Genomic DNA, 21,826 nt, shown 5'->3' with positions numbered 1-21,826 from the left:
TGGGGAAACCGCCGTTGCGAAAATGGAGGGAAGTGCCGCGTTGTTAAATTTGTCAGCTTTGCGTGGGGCCGTAGTAAGAGCGGGGCATGCTGCACTCTTGGCGGCCACGGACATACGGATCATGGAAGCACGCGGATAAGAGTGCGCATGCGCCGCCTACGGTTTTATTATATAGATGATATATCTTGCCAGGCACTGGTGACTTGGATTGGCCATTGTTGGAAACAGGATACTGGGCTTGATGAACCTTTGATCTGTCCCAATATGGCAACTCATGTTCTTATACCATAGATCATATAGGTATGAACATTTATGCCTGCGACTGACCTAGTGTAAATGCTTGTCCCTCAAGGTGCATCAGTGTCAACTTATGCCAACATTCTAGAATGGCATTTTGTTGCCCAGATGCCATTACAATATTATACGTCATCTAATATCAGGTAAAGAAAGAACAATAATGTAGCATTAACAAGTTGGCTATGTGTCTGCTTCAGATTCATGCAAATAATCATCCCAATTTGTCTGGATTCCTGTAGAAAGGTGGAGACTTTCATAAATCATCCCATACAACTGCCAGATATTTCTGTGCTAAGAAGTATACATTCAAATAAATATGCAAGATGACAAATTGAGAATTTTACATGTCCTGGATACTGTTAATGAACATATAACAGAATAACTGCATATCATAGGTTCTGGTTCCAAAAACAGATTTGAATCTATATTCTACTTTTTTGCCATGGTAATCTGATATATGATGGTCATAAAGAAACAGAAAGTCGGTATTGCTTTGGCATTTCCTGACTGGAGTGTAACATTTGAACCAACAAAGCCATGTTCTGACACTATTAGACTGAGAGCTACGTGACTTAAAGGGCAATTCTATAACTACACACATGTAGTTAATGTGTAAGAGCATTAGCACATAACTGCAAGGAACGTATATGTGGGCTGAGAATGAGAGTGGCACGGGCATATTTCCACCTTATATATGTATAACTCGTAGAATACTATGCTATGCGTGCAATGAAGCTACTAAGTAATAGATTTAAAAGTTTCAAGTTTTTTTTATTTTGTTTGATAAATCGCTTATTAAAATTTACTAAGTGATGTACAGTTTTATAAAATCAAGAATAGGAGACCAACAGGGTAAAACATGTATTTTTTGACATCCAAAAGACTAACATGAAACATAAGGAAAGCGGGGAGAAGTTACAATTTATTAAATTGAAAGAGAAAAACAAAACAAACCAGAGAAACTATTTCTTCACTCAATGTGGAATTTGTTGCCAGAGAATGTGATAAAAGCATTTAGCTTAGCAGGATTTAAAAATGGCTTGGATAATTTCCTAAAACAAAAGTCCATCAGCCGTTATTAAGATGGCTTGGAGAAATCTACTGTTTATTTCTAAAATAAGCAGCATAAAATCTGTTTTACTCCTTGGGATCTTGCCAGGCACTGGTGACATGGATTGCCCATTGTTGGAAACAGGATACTGGGCTTGATGAACCTTTGATCTGTCCCAATATGTTCTTATTCCATAGATCATATAGGTATGAACATTTATGCCTGCAACTGACCTAGCGTAACTGCTTATCCTTCAAGGTACATCAATGTCAAGGCTTGACCCTCAAGTTGTATCAATGTCAACTTATGCTAGCATTCTATAATGGCATTTTGGTGCCCAGATGCCATTAGAGAATTGGCGCTGGTCACTCAGCATCAGAATATCTAACTTGAGGCAGCCAGTTATAGAATTGGCCGCTTAATATTTTTAGTTGAATAAATGTGATGTTCAGTTGCTTGTCCCATATGATTTTGGCCATTTCTGATGAGAAGTGTTGTTGGAGGGTTTCCAGGGCTGACTTCTACAAGATGTGAACCTGTGCAAAAATACATCAGTATTGGTCTAGACATCTGAATTAGGATATTATAGAGTTGAACACTTGCCCCCGGATTCCATAAAGCTTGTTAAAGCTCATAATTGAAACAAATTTACTAATATAAGGCCTTTTTTATGAAGCCATTTAGCACAGACCGCTGCACTCTGTAGGTATTTAAAGGGCTCTGGGGCCGTTGCTGCATGGCAGCCACTAGTGCAGCTTCGTAAAAGGGGTGGTTAATTTAGGTACCTCTTGCCTCTAAGTGTCAATGTTTGTCTGAAAGGAAAGCAAAGCAAAATATCTCTACAAGGAAAAGTGGACACGTGAATTATCTATAAAGCCCAAAAATTTGATCACGTCTCTCCATTACTTAAAAAGGCACATTGGCTCCCAGTTGCACATCGTATTTTATTTAAACTATGCTTGCTTACTTTTAAATCCTTATTATTTAAAACCCCTGCCTTTATTTTTAGAGTTTTAATTCCTTACTCTACCTCAAGACTGTTGAGATCACAAGGCGTCACACTATTTTTTCAATAACCGCTCCTCAGTCCTGGAATGACCTCCCATCTATATAATAAAACCGTAGGCGGCGCATGCGCAGTCTTAACAGCGTGCTTCCATGATCCGAATGTCCGTGGCCGCCAAGACTGCAGCATGCCCCACGCTTACTACGGCCCCACGCGCAGCTCAGTTCGGCACGGCGGTTTCCCCAGATAGGGGAAGCCGAAAAACTCAATCCCGCCTCATGGTCCTGCCGCCGCTCACGAATTCCCCCCCCCCCCAATCCTCATGCAACAGCCGCTACCGCTCCTGTTCAAAGCGGCCTGCTGAGGTTCGCGGCCGCTGTAACGAACCTCGCAGGCCGCTCTCCACATGGTAGCACGTTCCCTCTGACGCAATCGCGTCGGCGGCTGTAGGCTGCAGGCCGCGGCGGCCGAGCACGGAGCCGAACCCAAGTTTTTTTTTTAAACTTCAAGGACGCTGCAGCGGCTCCTCTCACGAGCTGCTCCTGCTTCGGAGAAGGCGGCGATCGTGAGAGGAGCCGCCGGGAAGTTACACTGCTGGGGGCTCGGCCTGTTAGGTCCGTGGTGAAGCTCAAACAGATCTTGCTGGGGCGAGAGACTTGAGCGAGCCCTGCTGCTGTTAACAGGTACAGATATTACCTACTCAGCAACTTTTTCCTCTTCTAATAGCCGCCGCTGCCGCCATCATTCCCTGTAAGAATACACTCGCGCACCACTGCTCCCTTAATGTATTGCAAGTTCAAAGATGCGGCAGAGGCTCCTCTGAGACTGGGCCTAGAACTGAGGGCTGGAAGAGTATGTATGAGAAGGGGGTAGGGTTTGGGCGCTATAAAGGAATGTGTGAGAGAAGGGAGCTGGGGATGAAAAAAGGAGGAGATGGGAGAAGGGGGTTACAAAAGGGGGCATATGAGAGAAAGGGGCTGAAGATAGGAGCTGGAAGAATAAGTGAAGGGGGAATGAAGAGGGAGTTCTATGGAGGTGAAGGACAGAGAAAGGGGACAGATTTTTAAGTTGGTGAAAAAAGGTGGAAATAGGGAAGGTAAAAGGGGAAATGGGAGCCTGAATAGAGGGGGTAAGACATAAGAAGAATAGCCATACTAGCTAAGACTAATCTATTCTAGCACCCGTTAATGTAACGGGCTTAAACACTAGTTATTTTATAAGAGAGGAAAAGAATTTGGACAAATTCAAGACCAAACTTAAGAGTTTCCTTTTTAACGATGCTTTTAGTGAATAAATATAATGGTTTTGTCTCTCTTTCATTACAAATTTCATTACAAACTATATTTGTTTCCCCTCCTAATGTTTTTACCTTAAATATATTGAATTAAACACTGATTGTAATCCATTAATAATTTTCCCTTTTGTGTTGATATCGTATGTATAGGTTACTTAATTTGATTGATTTAAACTTTGTATAGGAATGTTCGTATTCGTTATTTTAATTTGCTTAGATTTATGTATGTTTGATTTGTTACCCATATTTGATTATTTAAGAAATTGTACATCGCCTAGAATTTGGAATAGGCGATTAATCAAATTATATAATAAACTTGGAAACTTGGTTTGTACCTGAAATGATATTTCAGTACATGAATTGATCTGAACTTTGAGAAGCCCCTTCAGCCATTCATCAGCCTGACACAGAAAGGTGGACCATCGGGGTCAGTGCCCAAGCTATCAGGAAGTGGTATGCTTAGGAACTGAAAGCTAATATAGTTAAGGTATACCATCCCTATCATGTAAATAGTCACAAAGACGGAGCACATTGTTCCACTCATTGAGGCCAGAGCCCTCTGGGGTCTAAGCAGAGGTTCAGGACTCAGGTAACCTAAGAGCTTTAGTCTTGGAAGTCCAAGTTCTGGCGCATTTCCAGGTAATCAGAAAAGAAAGAGCAGGCAATCGACAGATTATGTCTTTTGTCTTCATCTTATTTTAGGAATAATCGGTGAGACCTTCCACCCAGCAAGAACCTTGAAGGGGCAAGAAAAATGATTAAGCAAAAAAACAAAAGCAGGTCCAATGAAAAGCTGTAAAGTTATAATACTTATAATAGACAAATACACTAGTCCCCTCTTTTACTATGGTGCGCTATGCTTTTTACCGCGCGATAAATATTAGCGTGCACTTATCACATGCTAAACGCTAACGTGTGCATGTTATCCTATGGACACATTAGTGGTTAGCGCATGCGTTGATTTAGCGCACGCTAAAACGCTTAGCGCACCTTAGTAAAAGAGGGCCTAAGAGTGGCATTTGAGAAAGGACATACAAATCAGAGTTGAGACAGCCAGGTTGGGGGGTCCCAAGTTGTATCATTTTATAACACAACCTGCTGACACAGAGTTTGTTCTAAAATACTTCAAGAAATGGGTGCTTCTGCATCAAGGGCCAGATTCTGTATAATCAAGGACACCTAGCGACGCCTAACTTCCACGCACGTTTTTTTAAATTGACTTACTTGGCATGGTAATTGACCCTGCCAGCCAATGGAAAAAAATCTAAATTAACAATTCAGAGTTTGGCGTCAAACTCTTAGGACACCTAGTAATGCCTAAATCAAGGCACCCTCTGATGCCTATCTGAAAAGTAGGCATGGTTAGGGGGTGGAGAATAGGTGTGATTGACAGGCATCACTAGGCACCTGAGTTAGACACCAGTAAATTAGGCCACGTAAAACCTGGCCTAATATACTGGCATCTACCTTCAGGATACCTAGCGACACCTATGCATGCCTAGGCGCTGCTAGGTGGGATTATATAAGCAGTGCCTGGTGGTTAACTGAGAACTGTGCAGAGCAGGGCCCATAATGTAGGTGCCGTTTACAGAATTCAGCCCCAAGTACACGCGGCAGTAGCATCCACTTTAGAGCCAAAAATATCAATGGAGTCAAAACAGGCCCCAAAATGTTTATAATATCCCTATGTGGAAAACGAGAACATCGCAAAAGTGGGGATCAGACATAATGTTTTCCAACCAACAAAGCTTCAATTCAATCAAATTGAAGCTTGAGAAAACAAATGTATTGACTCTATGATTCGACACGGTATTTTGGCTGGGACTAGGGTAGGCCAAAAGAATTTAAATGTGTATTCCCAATTTCAGAAGGGGGAATGCATGTTTATGTCCAGCTACCTGGGGTGTCTAGGTTTCGGAAAGTACTCATAGTGAACAGTATCAACTGGCCTCTCAATCTCCTAGTGATTGACGCCCCACCCCAGATTGGGGTTGTTTTTAGGACTTTTGGCAGACGTTTACATTTGAAATCTTGGAGAAGACGGTGAACTGGTTTGCTTATTCGTTGTTCTAGCAAAATTTGGGGGTTTTGAGTAGGGCTGAATTCCCACATTGTATAAGACACTGTGACTCCTGAGGTAGGCAGGTGTTCCCTCTAAGCTGAGCGCATGAGCGATCGCTCACTATTTTCAGTGGCGTCGCTCATACGTTTTCTCGTGTCGCTCAATCGAGGGCGGGCGGAAGTGAGAGGAAGCGGCGGCGGCGGTCTGCCCTGCTCACCTTAATGTATTTTAAGTTGAAAGATGCAGCGGTGGCTCCTCTCAAGATCCCCGACTGCATCGGACTTCCAACGCAGGTGGGGATTCGTGAGAGGAGCCGCTGCCACGATACCAGAAAGCTGGCGAAGCAAAAACTTTAAGTAAATTGTTATTCTTCTAAAGTTTTGAGTATTTAACCCTCCCACAATCTCACGGGCACTCGTCCTCCACGCCTGCTCATAAATTTGTGGAGTATGTAACTTGTCGCTCATCCATATTTTTTTTTTGCACACACCTCATCAATCCTTAGAGGAAACATTGGCCTCCACCAAAACACGGCACCACGCTGAGTCAGTTTTCAGTTTGATTGAATGAATTTCTTTTGTTGATTAGAAAACATTGGGCCTGATCCCCACTTTGGGTTTGTTCTATGTTCTGAAATGCCCATATAAACACTTATATGTTCGAAAAAAAACAACAAAAAAAACATATAAACCATTTTGTTAGCCATTTTAGAAGAATAAATGTTATTTTTCCTAGCCTGTCCAATACCCCTTTCTAGTTTCCTATTTGGGGTGGGGGGCATCAATCACTAGGAGATTAATGGGGCAGTTGATGCCATTCACTAACCCTCTCTTTTACTAAGGTGCGCTAACTGATTAGCGTGTGCTAAACGCTAACGCGTCGACCAACTAACATGCACACGTTAGCATTTAGCTCACGCTAACTTGATTAGCGCACCTTAGTAAAGGAGGGCCTAAGTGTACTTTCTGAAACTTAGATGTCCTAGGTAGCTGGAAATAAACATGCACCCCCCCTTCTGAAATTGGGAATACACATTTAAACTCTTTTGGTTGCTCTAGTGCCAGCCAAAACACACCCAGATCACATCCCCTTGGCATATGTACATTTTCTCACTGTCAAAAAACCTTTTCAACTCCTCCCAAGGACCTCACCACATCCAAAAATCAAACTTAGACAATGAATCTCTCTCAAATTTCTTCCATGACAATCTGGCATAATATCATAGAGCTGGAAATCTGCTGTAGTAAGACCACTCCTAAAAAAACCACCATGGACCCAGTCAACCCAAGCAGCTAAAGGCCAGTCTCAAATCTCCTATTCATCTCAAAAATACTAGAAAAGTTTGTACTCACACAACTACAAGACTTCATGGAAACAAACACCACTCTCTCCAACTTCCAATCAGGATTCAGGAAACACCACAGCACAGAAAATGTGCTTCTAGACATCGTAGATGACTACTGGAAAATCCTTGATGAGCGGAAAGACACTCTGCTGGTCCTATTAGACCTGAGCGCTGCCTTCGATACCATCAATCACTCTCTCCTCCTATCCAGACTACACTCTATTGGAATCCATGATATTGCACTGGCATGGTTCTCCTCCTTCTTAAACAAAAAGTCTCAGAATGTATTATTGGAACCCTCCTTATTGGAGCCCAAACCTCTTGACTACGGAGTGCCTCAGGATGCACTACTATCCCCACTGCTCTTTAATATATATGTCAAACCAGTACTCAACATCGCAGAAAAACACCAAATCAAAATACACTCATACGCAGACGACATACGTAGACCTTCCCCTAGGACGGTCAACACCAAGATGTACAAATGGAAAAACTTCACTGCTGCCTAACAGAAATAAAAAACTGGATGACTGCAAACAAACTAAAGCTCAATGCGTCAAAAACAGAACTTCTCTGGATACATAAAGACTTCTGCGCATACCCCCGCCCATTTCCTGGGGAAATAACACCCTCATAGCCATAGACAAAGTCCGCAGCCTAGGAGTGACTCTTAACTCAAACTTGTTGCTCTCAGACCCTGTATCAAACTTACTATCTTCATCCTTCTATTACCTCCGCCAACTAAAATGCATCCGTGTTTACATTTCAGAAAACGACTTCTCCCAGCTACTATACGCGTTTGTACTATCCCGCTTAGATTACTGCAACATTCTACTAGTGGGCTTACCAGTGAAAACACTCTCCCGTCTACAAGGTGTGCAAAACGCCGCAATCTGACTCCTAAAAAATTTGGGTTTTCGCGACCATGTCACCCCTGCACTAACATCCATGCACTGGCTGCCTATCCAAAAACGATGTGCCTTTAAAGCCTTAATGCTAGCTTTCAAGACTTTCCACAAAATGACACCAAACTACCTAGCATCAAAACTTCAAAATTACGTCCCCAACCAATCACTGAGATCCCAAACTGAAAAACGTCTGGTCCTGCTACTAGGCCACTCACTCAAGTCTGAGACAGCCTGAAGATGCTCATATTCTCATTACATACCCAGAATGTGGCACATCATCCCCCCATCCATTAGATCACTATACAGTCTTTGGACCTTCAGAAAAGCTGTGAAAACCTTCCTCTTTACAAATCCAGCTCCTTTAAGACCCACAACTACACCCCGGATGGATAGAATCCCAAAGACACCACCTAATATACCAAACGGAATCTCACTAAAACTCGCTTGCCACCGCAAATATAACCTGAATTGCTACCACTTATCTCTGACAACAAAGATGCACCCACCTGCAAAGAAAGCTATTTCATTTCCTAGTATATCTAGACTGGAAATGCTGCAATTTAAACCACTCTATGTCCACTAAGTCTGTATTTGTAAGTCCGCATGTTATGTCTATATTGTAATTGCTATAATCTAAACCCCTTGTCCATGCTGTAAATGCTGAGGAGTCTATGTCTTGCTAAAGTTTGTACTACCCATACTACAAATGTACTCCTGTAACCTGTTCTGGGCTTCTTTGGGAGGACGGGCTAAATAAATGACTAAATAAATAAATATTGCAGCCTGCCAGACAAACCTGGTCACATGATTTCTCGTGTTTCCACTGGGATGTATGGCATATCATATTATCTTCTTTAGCAAAACAGGGAAAAAGCAAAAAGAACAAAAGAAAACTCTATGAATGTATACAAGTCTTAGGGAAGAGAGTAGGGGAGGACAAATTAAGGGCTCCTTTTACTAAGGTGCGCTAGCGTTTTTAGCGCGCGCTGAAGATTAAGAAACTTAAGGCAAGTTCGAAAATTCTTCGACAGAACACAATTCCAGCTCTTGGTCCAATCCCTAGTCCTGGGTCTTCTAGACTACTGCAACATACTGTATCTCCCCTGCCCCACAACCATGATAAAACAACTACAAACTGTTCAAAACACGGCGCTAAGACTTATCTATTCATTGAGGAAACACGACCACATCACGGCGGCGTACCTAGACACTCACTGGCTCCCAATACAAGCAAGAGTACAATTCAAATTCTACTGCCTACTATTTAAAGCCATAAACGGAGACAACCCAGCCTACCTAAACAACCGCCTAATCCAAACTACCTCAACCAGACACAGGAGAACGCACAGACCGTTCACTCATCCCCCAATCAAAGACGTAAAACGAAAAAAAAACTGTACGGCGGCCTTCTAGCCACTCAAGCAGAATACCAACTCTCCAACTTACTGATAACGACTACAGACTACAAATCGTTTAGAAAAGAAATAAAAACCATCCTATTCAAGACCTCCTTGAAGACAAACTAATTCCGCAAGACTCATCCCAATTCTCTGTAGCAAATCTCTCTACTCTTCAATTCCTCTGGAAATCGCCAGATAACTTCTTTTGTAATCCGCCTTGAACCGCAAGGTATTGGCGGAATAGAAATCTCTAATGTAATGTAAACCCCACGCTAAATGAAAAATACTAACGCAAGCTCTATGGAGGCGTTAGCGTCTAGCACGCACGCTAAAACCGCTAGCGCACCTTAGTAAAAGGAGCCCTAAATTTCAACAAACCTCAAAGGTGAGTAAACATACCTAAAGTGGTACTTATTAATAGACCAAAAAACAATAATGATAAAATCATTTTCTAAAACCAATAAAATACAAAACAGGTTGCTTGATTTGATTACATACAGAAAAAAGGTTTGCAATACATATAAAAATGTTGCTAGACTTGACACATCTGTGTTTTGGCAATTAATGCCTGCCTCAGGAGTCACAAAATCTAGCCAAGATTGTGTTTGATTTGTTTATAGGCTATTATGAATCTACCAGAAACTCAGCATTTTTTCTTTTTATGCCCTCTAGATTATGGAATAATCTGCCACAGTCAGTTAGAGGGTTATTATCATTTCCGGCCTTTAAGACACCAATGAAAACATATTTTTTCAAAAACACATACCCGACTGAGGGCTGTCCATTGGGTCTTGGTAAAATTACTATCCACCTCTTTTACTAAGGTGCGCTATGCTTTACAGGGAGTGGTAAATATTAGCGTGCACTAAATGCTAACATGAAAAAAGGGGGTATGAAGGATAATTAATACAAAATCTAATTTAATAAATTTTTATTTAGTATCTAACTTCTATTTTTTATGAGAAAATCTATTATTACTGATAACCCAAATTCAATCGTGTAAGAACATAAGAAATGCCTGCACCGGATCAGACCTGGGGTCTATCCAGTCCGGTGATCCGCACACGCAGAGGCTCAGCCAGGCGTACCCTGGCGAATACACTAGTCACTCGTATCCCTCAATGTCTCCTGCAAGAAGATGTGCGTCCAATTTTCCCTTAAATCCTAGAATGGTGGTTTCCTACACCAGCTCTTTTGGGAGAGAGTTCCAGGCGTTCACCACTCGCTGTGTGAAGCAGAACTTTCTGATGTTTGTCCTGGCCGTGTCCCCTCTCAGCTTCAGGCCATGACCTCTGGTCTGAGTCTGGGTCACATTTGCCAATGTGAATAAAGCTGTTTCTTGCTCTCCATCCTTTCTCCCTGCTGGTGAGTGAGCTTGCTCCATTTTGTTGATCCCTTTTAGCAATTTAAAAGTCTCTATTAGATCCCCTCTCAGTCTTCTCTTCTCAAGGGTGAATAATCCCAGATTTCTGAGGCGATCTTTGTAAACAACTTGTTTTGGGCACATCAACAAGGTTGAGAAATTAAATAGTGGTACAGAAACCATATTGTCCCCCGATGAAGGCTAGTTAATAGCTGAAACGCTCTAAAATAGTTTGAGCATTAGGTAGTTCACAACCCACCAACGTTGGTCCTTGCAGGGAAGCCACTAAGATAAGTGTTGCTGTTCTTCTTCCTTTTTTGACTTATTATAATACTTTTTGATGAATTGAATTGAATTTTAGATAAAAATTAATTTAATCATAATATTGACTGATGAATTCAATAAAGGATGTTTTGAGGTAGGAAGGAGGCTTGAAGTAAATGATTACATTACATGCATTCAGGATGAAGACTTGAAATAACATCCAAGTTATAAGAGGTCTCTTTACTGAGAACAATGCATTTTTTATGATACCTCAGCCTCTTAATTTATTAATTCATTTATATATTAGGTTTCAAGGTTTATTCAATATTTGATTAATCGCCTATCGTAACTACTAAGCGATTTACATTTACCAAAAATACATAATAAAAATTAACAATAATATAATAAAATATTAAAATCAATTTAAAACAAACCAGACAAATCTGGACAGGAAACATTGGGAAAGAGGGGGAAGAAATACAATTTATAATAGGAAAGAAGGGGTAAATAAGGGTAAATACACAGAATGGATGGGAAAACAAAATAAATATATAGCTGACTGAAGTAAAAGGGAGTTGTACAGAATAAATAGCAATTCAATTAAGGATTAAAAGCGTCTATAAAAAGAAAACTCTTAAGTTGGCTTTTGAATTTGTCGAGGTTTTTCTCCTCCCTTAAATAAAGTGGGAGAGAGTTCCATGTTTGTGGTGCTGTAACTGAGAAAATATACTGTCTTCTGGTATTTATGATTTTGAGAGAGGGAACAACTAATAAAAGTTGCTGATTGGATCGTAAGGTTTTTTGAGAAGTGTATGGAATTAGGGTAAATTAGGGTAAATGTGTGCCCAAAACAAGTTGTTTCCACGATTGAATTTGGGTTATCAGTAATAATAGATTTTCTCATAAAAATAGAAGTTAGATACTAAGTAAAAATTTATTAAATTAGATTTTGTATTAATTATCCTTTATATCCCCTTTTTTTTCTTGATTGATGACAATCTTTGTGGGTTGGATAACTTTGGAAATGATCCGTTTGTATATTAACTAAATGCTAACACGTGCATGTTATCCTATGGGCGCGTTAGCGGTTAGTACACGCTTTGATTTAATGACGCTTAGCACACCTTTGTACAATTGGGCCTATGTGTACAGCCCTTTTTGGATACTCTGTCTCCGCATGCACGCAGCCGTATCTTTCTTGGTTGTGTCTTTGTGATTTTCTCATACATTTCTTAGGTGGGTGATAGATTGGATGGGCCATTTATTTGTCGCCACTTGTGACATTGTTCTTGTTTATGGATCTCTGTAAAAGGCAATTTATATTCCTAGGTGGTATTGCTGCATGTCTTTCTCTTTGAAAATTTAATAAACATGATTTATTTAAAAAAATAAGTACTATGTGTAAATTATTCTTTAAGAGCTGTCCTTCATTGAATGTGTGTGAATCTAAGTATAAATGATTACTACCCTTTTTGATTTTAAAACTGGAGTTCCTTTTTGTCAGTAGTTTCTAGTCTGTGGACCCGAGATTAGGAGGGGTTACGAAGCTCATTCCTTACCTGTAAATGATGGATACCAAAATGGCACTTATGAATGGAGCGATCCAGAATATCCAGTGATAAGACCAGTAATTGGCCACTACAGCTGGGCCAAAGGCACGAGCAGGATTCAAACATGCACCAGAAATGGAACCACTGAAGGAAGTCAGAGAAAGTTTTCTTAACTTTGGGTCCCATTTTGCTGACAACATTAACCATCCAATATTCAAAGCGATTTAAATGGCCGGGAGAGGCCTCCGGCTATTTACATCGCTGGTGTGTGGCTGTCTGCTGATATTCAGCAGCAATTAGTCAGGCATTGCCATGAATATCACCGCAGGACACCCCCTGCATTCTGGTTAGTGCTGGGCAGTCTGTGGGTGGAGCTTGGTGAAGTCTGAGAGGAGCCAGGACTTAACTGGTTAGGGGCCATATTTAGACTACAAACAGATTGAGGAAGCCACTAAAGTTAGGAAAGCAAAACGATTGTCCTAACTTTAGCTGCTAAGAGAACTGTACATGGGTTTGAATATTGGCCCGTGCCGGGTTAACCTCCAGGTAGCAGCACAGCAATTCTGGATGCCATGTCTGCCTTTCCAACCCCACTTCCCCCCCCCCCCCACACACACACTTCCACCTCTGAAACAGTCCCCATGTTTGTTCTCCTTCTCTCCCTCCTCCTGAAAAAAAAGATAAACACTGGCTGAGTCCCCTCCCCTTGATTCTAACTAGATGGGTTCATGGCTAGGGTTGCCAGATTTCCTCTTTGATAAAAAGAGGATATCTGGCCCTGCCCCGTTCCACCTCGGGCTCCACCCCCAGCCCCAACCCCACGAACCTCCCTGAGCTTGAAGGCTGCATTTGGAAGCCTTTGCACACATGCAGACATCGACGTAATGACATCACACACATGTGCGTGTGTGTGTATGACGTCATCACGGTGATGGCCGTGCTTGCGCAAAGGCTTCCAGACACACCTTTCGAGCTCAGGATTTCCAAAACCCAGACAAACTGCTGGGTTTTGGAAATCCCTCCGGGCGCCCGGACAGTTCTCTATAAAAAGGACATATCCGGGTTTCCCTGGACGTATGGTCACCCTATTCATGGTGGTCCAGCAGGGCAAATAGCCAGCAGTGATGCCCACTTGCTCCTGCCCGGCACAGCAGCTTGTTCAGAATGGTAACAGCCATTCTGAATAGTACTTAGCAGAACACTGACATTTATATGCACCTAAATTTCATGCAATTCATTATGTGCTTTTTTTTTTTAATAGCAGATCACATCCATTTTTATACCACTTTTCAGCAGTGGTATAAAAATAACCAAAGATTGTGGCTTCGATGGGCATGCGCAGACCATCTACAGATGGTCTGCACAAGTGCGATCCATGCAGGCAGATGGGGGCGTTCCTCCGATCACCCCCATCTGCATATTTTACTTTCGTGAATTCTTCGGATCTGCCCGGGTCGGGCCCGGATCGGGCCCGATTGGGCAGGTTAATGAATCTGGCCCAAAGTCGCTCATGAGACATGGAGGCCACAATCATCATTTAATGTTAACATAAATAATGGGAGAACGACTTCCTTTATCGTTCCTGTACAGGACTGGCCTAAGGTGTACTTTTGACCACTTGTACATGTAAATGAGAAGGTTTAAGCCCCGTGTGAATTGTCCATTTGTAAAATTGAATATATATGTAGATTATAGTTCTGCCTGAGCCCCACCCATGTCACACCCAAACCATGCCCCTTTTTAAAACCCAACTATGCTAACTGCTTTTAATACATCCTCTGTCAACAAGCTCCATGGTACATTGTTACTTTACAGCATCAGCCAGTGTTAAAGCAGAAATACTGTACATACTTGTATATTTCACTTTGAAACTTTAGGAAAGTCTATCTATAATAATAAAACGCTACTCGCGCATACGCACTCGCGACGCGTGTTCCCTGATCTGTCGGGATGTGGCGGCAAGAGTGCGCAAGCGCTAGATGGCACGGCGTGAGGGACCGGGACTTAGGGGAAGGAGAGCAGGCCCGAAATTCGGCTGGCCCCGGCCAGGCAAGATCTCCCTTCCCCGCCGCACCCAGGCCCCGGCGGTCCCTGCCAGCAGAGGCGGAAAGACAGCGGTCGCTGGCTGTGCGGATGTGTTTCTTTAAATCCCGATCGCGCAGCTCCAACCCAGACAAACAGGCACTGGCAGTCCCGGTCCCAGGCGGCAATGCAGTCCTTCGGAAGAGTCTTCGCTAGCCAGCGCCTTCAAAATAAGAGTCCCCCTCCTGAAACATAACAGAGTGCGCTCGGGGGGGAGAGGGGGGGAAAGAAGTGCTCCGGAGCGAAAAGTGATGCCACATTAGATCTGTTTTCCTTCCCCGGCCATTCTCTTCCAGGCGATCTCTGGTGATGTTTTAGTCTTTCTTCTCATCTCCACTACTGGAGGTTGGGTCCGGTAAATCATTTTGCCAGAGTCTCACAAAAACTACTGTGCAGATTGCGGAAAGAAATCCCTAATTGGGGCATAAAGTGCATATGGGAGGAAGGGATGCTGTTTGGCACATAAATGGATGTGTTTCCGAAACTGTAGCATTAGGGGAATCGGGGGGTGGGGGGGTTTCAGTGGAAGGGGAATGGGAATGGGAAGCAGGCAGGCTGGCATCCAAGGGGGGTGGGGGGTTCAATGGAAGGCAGGCAGGCAGGATGGCACTGGGGGTGGTTTCCATGAATACATGCTGCTCAGGGGGATGGGAGGCAGGCAGGGAGGCTGGCATCGGAGGGGGTGGGGGGTTTCAGTGGAAGGGGGATGGGAGGCAGGCAGGCTGGCATCGGAGGGGGAGTGGGGGGTTCAATGGAAGGCAGGCAGGCAGGATGGCATGGGGGGTGGTTTCCATGGAAACATGCTGCTCAGGGGGATGGGAGGCAGGCTGGCATGAGGGGGGTTTCAATGGAAGGGGGATCGGAGGCAGGCTGGTATCGGGGGGTTCAATGGAAGGGGAATGGGAGGCAGGCAGGCAGGCAGGCTGGCATCGCAGGGGGGTGGGGGGGTTTCAATGGCAGGCTGGCATCAGAGGGGGATTTCAATGGCAGGCAGGCTGGCATCGGGGGTGGTTTCCATGGAAATATGCGGCTCAGGGGGATGGGAGGCAGGCAGGATGGCATTGGGGGGGGGGTTTCAATGGAAGGGGGATGGGAGGCAGGCTGGCATCGGAGGGGGGTAAGGAGAGGAAGGAGACACTGGGGGCACTAAGGCACTGGGGGCACTATGGACCTAGGAAGGGGCACTAAGGACATAGGAAGGAGGCACTGAGGGCACTAAGGACACAGGGAGATTCACAGACAAAAATATAACAGACAGGCAGCGTGCAAGGAGAGAGAGACAAAGAAAAAAATAATCAGACATCTACTCTAGCACCCGTTAATGTAACGGGCTTAAAGACTAGTAGTAAATAGACATCCACAGACTTTATCCCAAAACAAAGTTTTTAAAGTCTTACCATAGCATACAATTGTCTATTAATTAATCTGTACTGAAGTTAATGTGTATCATTCTTTGCTTACTTACCCTCCCAGTGCAGCTGCAATGACTGTGAAGCTGACGGAAAATGAAGTCATATCAGTCTTGCTTTGGTCTCCCAGGACCCCCATCACCACAATAAAGATAAGGAAGAAGGAGAATATTAGTTCCACAAACAGGGCCTCGGATATGGTACTGCGCTCACCCACCATGCATGAGGCCCCTGTGCCATTCACAAACAAAGCCTTGTTCACCATAATCTGAAAATAAACCATCAACAGGAATCAAAACTAAAGGTCATATCTGTCAAAAGCAATGAAAATTGTTAAGTGACATTCTAGTTCTAGTGTAATGTGCCAAGCTAGAATCATCCTTTAATCTGTAGCATAGAACTTCCCTACATCATTTAATTGTCTCTGAACCCTCCCTCCTTGGGCACAGCTCTAAGGTCATAAAGTTAAGTAATCCTGTCATCCCATTTAGACTTTCTCTTCAGAACATCAACTGAGGTGTTGCTGAGAAGTTCAGCAGCAATAAGTGGGAGTGTGTGACGCAGTGGTTAAAGCTACAGCCTCAGCATCCTGAGGTTGCGGGGTCAAACCCACGCTGCTCCTTATGACCCTGGGCAAGTCACTTAATCCCCTCATTGCCCCAGGTAACACTAGATAGAGTTTGAGCCCACCGGGACAGATAGGGAAATATGATAAAGTACCTGAATGTAAACCACTTAGGATATAAGTGGTATATATATATATAAAGAAATAGAAATAAGTTAAAGCCTACACCAGATGGCGCTACTCTGTTTAAAAGCAGGGCCTTTCAAGGAATCACAGAGGCCTTGGCCAGTGCCAATTAGTAAGCCCCAGAGTTATGGAACTCATAATTTTTTAAAAAAAGATATAAAACCAGTTGAGGTAGATTTTTTTTTTTTTTAGCTGTAGAAATGTGCAAACCTGTTCATAATTAAGAAAATCAATAAAAATACTTCACAAGTTAAATAAAAAGAATACATCAAGTGCAAAAACTGCTATAAAGTGCCAATGAATATTAATAAATATTGAATAAAGTGCTCAGTCACCAACCGATCTGTGCGAAAAGTCCTAATAAAAGTAGAAGCGCCGGTTGTAAACAGGGACCATCATGGCACTGGCAACAAGTCCCTTAATCTTCTATACCTAACCATATTTAATCCATAAGAAAAATAGAAAAATCACTTATCTTTGAGTAACTAAGGAAGGCAGTAAAAGGTAGTATCCTGCGCTTGTATGATGTCTCAATCTCTCTTATAAACCCCCGTGTTAGAAACTCCTATAGCCTCCCTAGGCCCTGTTATTAGATGCCATATGGATGTCTACATGTAACTAGCAATTTTTTTAATTGGTTTTTAATGCCGTGGTCAATTACAGAAGAAAGTAAGTCCTCTGCAGAACACCAACACAAGCTAACACAGCAAAAGAGATGAAACCAATGGAGTTGAGTGGGAACAATTTATTCAATATCACAAACTGACTTGACACGAGTCATGTTTTGGCCAAAGGCCCGCAACGGGAATCTAAAATCAAAAATACGAAATAGAACAATGATAAGGCCTAATGACAAACAATTACGTAAAAATAAAAACCATGTAAAGACACAATGTATCATGCTAACCAATAAATATAAGAATCAACATATACAAAACAATGAATCAAACTGCTAAAAAAAAAAAAAGATATCAAATAAAGGATAAAAAAATATGATATGATAAGTGATGAATGAATAATGATAATTAATAAATGTAAAAGGAGAGCAACGTTACCGAAAACATGCAGGTGTTTATAGGCGTTCCAATTTGATTTGGGCCTAGTGATAAACTGATGTTGACTAAATCTTATATATATATATATATATATATATATATATATATATATATATATATATATATATAATATTGGGGTCCTTTTATTAATGTTTGTTAGCTAAAGTAGCTTATGCTAAAGATTAGCACATGCTAAATGCTAATGCATCCATTATATCCTATGGGAATCTTAGCATTTAGCGTATGCTCAATCGGTTAGCTTACCTTACCCCCTCTTGTACGAAACTGCGATAGCAGTTTCTAGCGCAGGGAGCTGCGCTGAATGGCCTGAGCTGCTCCCGAACTCAATGAGTGTCGGGAGGAACTCAATGAGTGTCAGGAGCAGCACAGGCCATTCAGCACGGCTCCCCGCACTAGAAACTATTACAGTTTCGTAAAAGGAGGCCTTAATAAAAGGACCCCATTATTTTTTTTTTCCTTCTTTCTTTTTCCAATATTCATGTTATATATATATATATATATATATATATAATTTTTTTTTTTAATATATATTAGATTTAGTCAACATCTGTTTATCAGTGGGACCAAATCAAATTGGAACACCTTTGAACATCTGCATACTTTTGGTAACATTGCTCTCCTTTTACATTTATTATCATTACTAGTCTTTAAGCCCGTTACATTAACGGGTGCTAGAATATATGTCTGTCTTTCTGTCTCTCTCCCTGCCCCTGTCTCTTTCTTCCTTTCTTTCTGTCTCTTTCCTTCCTGCTGTCTGTCTGTCTTTCTTTCTGTCTGTCTCTCTCCCTGTCCCTCTTTGTCTGTCTTTCTGTCTCTCTTCATGCCCCTGTGTCTTTCTTCCTTTCTGTCTGTCTCCCTCCCGCTGTCTGTCTTTCTGTCTCTCTCCTCTCTGCTCCCTGTGCAGCAGCAGCATTTCCTTCCCTCCCCCCTACTTCCCTGTGCAGCAGCAGCATTCCCTCCCCCTCCACTTTCCTGTGCAGCAGCAGCAGAGGTATTTCCCTCCCCACTTCCTTTTTTTTTACTCCTCAATAGTTGTCTGTCCTATTACCTGCCTCCTCCGTTTCTAGCTGTCCTTTACCATTGCTTCTCCCTCCCCAATTTTCAAATTAATATTCCGCAGCCGCCAACAGCCACCGCGGCCTTCAGCCATCGTTGCGGCCTTCAGCCACCGACAACCGCCACGGCCTTCAGCTGCCGACAGCCACCGTGGCCGACATCCGCCTCGGGGGATTCTTGTGCATGCGCACTCCTACCTGCGGTGCCCTACAGCACACGGAAAACGGGAGCATACAGGTGGGAGTGCGCATGCGCGCATAGGGCTTTATTATATTAGATTCATTCATCATTTATCATATCACGATTTTACTTCTCATTTGATATGTGTTCTTTTTTATCCCTTATTTGACATCTTTTTTTAGCAGTTTGATTCATTGTTTTGTATTCTTATATGTAGATTATTATATTTATAGATTAGCATGATACATTGTATCTTTACATGGCTTATATTTTAATGTAATTGTTTGTCATTAGGCCTTATCATCATTATGGGCTCCTTTTACAAAGGCGCGGTAGCGTTTTAATGTGCGTAATACCGCATGCTAAACCGCCGGCCGCGCTAGCCGCTACCGCCTCCTCTTGAGCAGGCGGTAGTTTTTAGGCTAGCGCAGGGGTTAGCGCGTTATGAAATGTCGTGCGCGCTGAAGCCGCTACCACAGCTTCGTAAAAGAAGCCCTATATGTTGTATTTTTGATTTTTTTAGACTCCCGATGCAGGCCTTTGGCCGAAACACGACTCGTATTGAGTCAGTTTCTGATATTGAATAAATTGTTCCCACTCAACTCCATTGGTTTTGTCTCCTTCGCTGCGTTATCTTTTGGTCAATTACCACACCATTTAACCAATAAAAAAAATATTAAGTAATGCGTGGATTTAGGTTAGACATCACTAGGCATGTGCAATTAGGGCTCCTAGTGGCACTATTTCTAGAAACTGGCCCTTACTGCATAGCAGATTTATCCAAAGTCCAATATAAAATAGATATAAATAGTTTCAGATAATTTACTTTTATTTTTGTTATGATGTATTATGATGGTTGATATTTACATTATTAGTTTTGTATATTATCATGGACATTGCTTATAAAGACTATTTAGAGAGGTGATACTCAGTTAGACTTATATTTTGCTACATTTCATTCTTATGTATTTTATTATATGGCTCTACCTCACCTTCTACAAGATAGATTTATTGAAAAGGCAGATTATAAATTGTTACATTAAAATGGATTCAAACAGAAATGCAATGGCTAAGGGCCTCTGTCGTCAAACTGAATAGCCTGGGCCAGAGCAATAATCCCCTCCTTTACAAAGCCACACTAGCATTTTTAGTGCCAGCGCTGGTGGTAACAGCTCAGATGCTCATAAGTTATCGCAATTATCACAGCGGTGCTAAAAATGCTAGCGCAGCTTTGTAAAGGAAGGGGTAAGTGCACCAAAGCCCATAAGAACTGAATGGGCTTTGGTGCATTTACCCCGGCAGCATCGCTATTGCGGGTTTGTATAAGGAGCCTAAGTCATTTGTACAACATACAATATGCAATTTATAAATTTACTACAATAATTTTATTTTTGAGACGTGCTATCTCCCCAGACAGCCCAGAGTGTAAAAGGTTATCGGCTGCAAAAATTTATTAACAATTTTCAAGCGGCTGATAGACCAACTGTATTTATTCAGCCAGACAGTTTCTTTTTAAAAAAAATTCTTTATTGATTTTTAATCAAAAACACTGTCATACAAATGAAAGAACATTTGTCTATACAGGTAACATAAATATCATTCAATAATTTCATTTTCCTGCATATAATAATCTAATATAATAAAACGGTAAGCCGCGCATGCGCAGTTCCTATGCATGCGTCCGTTTTCCGTGAGCTGAAGCACACATAGGAAGTGCGCATGCGTGGCTTACGGTCTTCTTCCTCCCCCCCCCCCCCCGAGGTGGATGTCGGCCGCGGCGGCCCGAGGCGGATGTTGGCCGCCGCGGCTGCTGGCCGCCCGAAGCTCGCTCTCTCTCTTCCTCCCCCATGCTATAAAAGAGGCACGCAGGCACATGCGCGTTTCTGCACATGCTCAGGAAGGAGCCCTTTTGAGACTTCAGGCTGTTGCCAGCCTAACCCAACTCGGCGGCTGACCCGCTATGGAGGGCGATCTGGCTCTTGAAGAAGAGATTGAGCTGCAGTTAAGCAAAGTGAGCGTGAAAGGGGAGGATGCGAAGAGCGAGGAGGAGGGCTGGAGCGCTGCCGAGGCGGTAAGGCAAAGCGCTAGCCAGGGGGAGGCAGAGCGGCGGCGCATGCGTGTGTTGACGGTTGCTAGGTTACCTCAAAGGACGGAACACGCTTTGCCACTTCCTGGGTAAGGGGTTCGTTTTTGTAGATGCTGCTGCTCCTGAGAGTTTAAAGGGAAACTTGCACTTTGGTGGGGGGTGGGGGGAAAATATGCACAGTTCAAATTCTAATGTCAGAGTTCTTTTGCAGAAATGTCTGAGAATGAGCTCAAACATAAGTAGGGCATGGAGTTCAGGAGGAAGGTATGGGGGGAGGAAAATACTGCACAGGGAAGTGGGGTGGAAAGGAAATGCTGCAACACACGGAAATGGAGGGGCAAAAAAGGGGTTGATGGACAGGGGAAGAGGTGCTGATGAACAGGGAGGGGGCAGAAAAATGAAGACAGGCCTACTGCTGGACAGGTCGAGCAGGAAGGAGGTGATGATGGACAGGGGGAGGTAAAACAAAGGGAGAAGGGCTTCTGCTGGATAAGGTGAGCAGTGATGGGGTGGTGGAGGACACAGGAGAGGTAAAAGGAAGGGAGAATGGACAGGGGGAGCAGGCAAGGGGTGGTAGTGGACAGCCAAGGAAAAAAAAAAAAAAAAAGACAGACAGATATACAGAAAGCGGCTAAGGAGAGATAAA

At 42.8% G+C, this 21,826-nt stretch overlaps 1 protein-coding gene across 4 annotated transcripts in view; it reads right to left on the bottom strand.

The window, feature by feature from the left end:
* The window catches only part of LOC117367733 (aquaporin-8-like), a 62,660-nt gene that overhangs the window by 24,902 nt on the left and 15,932 nt on the right, over window positions 1-21,826 (bottom strand). For 3 of the 4 annotated variants that reach the window (XM_033960596.1, XM_033960597.1, XM_033960598.1), the window contains exons 4-5: window positions 16,088-16,299; window positions 12,550-12,684 (exon numbers count right to left, since the gene is read on the bottom strand). In XM_033960596.1, the coding sequence (XP_033816487.1) occupies window positions 12,550-12,684; window positions 16,088-16,299 (347 nt within the window). Of the gene's footprint in view, window positions 1-3,536; window positions 4,385-12,549; window positions 12,685-16,087; window positions 16,300-21,826 lie in introns of those variants that run through there. The other variant, XM_033960599.1, reaches the window with a different exon arrangement.

The sequence above is a fragment of the Geotrypetes seraphini genome, chromosome 10 (assembly GCF_902459505.1).
Source record: "Geotrypetes seraphini chromosome 10, aGeoSer1.1, whole genome shotgun sequence".
Classification (NCBI taxonomy): domain Eukaryota; kingdom Metazoa; phylum Chordata; class Amphibia; order Gymnophiona; family Dermophiidae; genus Geotrypetes; species Geotrypetes seraphini.
The sequence above is the reverse complement of the archived record's forward strand: the minus strand, read 5'-3'. Positions and strand labels throughout refer to the sequence as shown.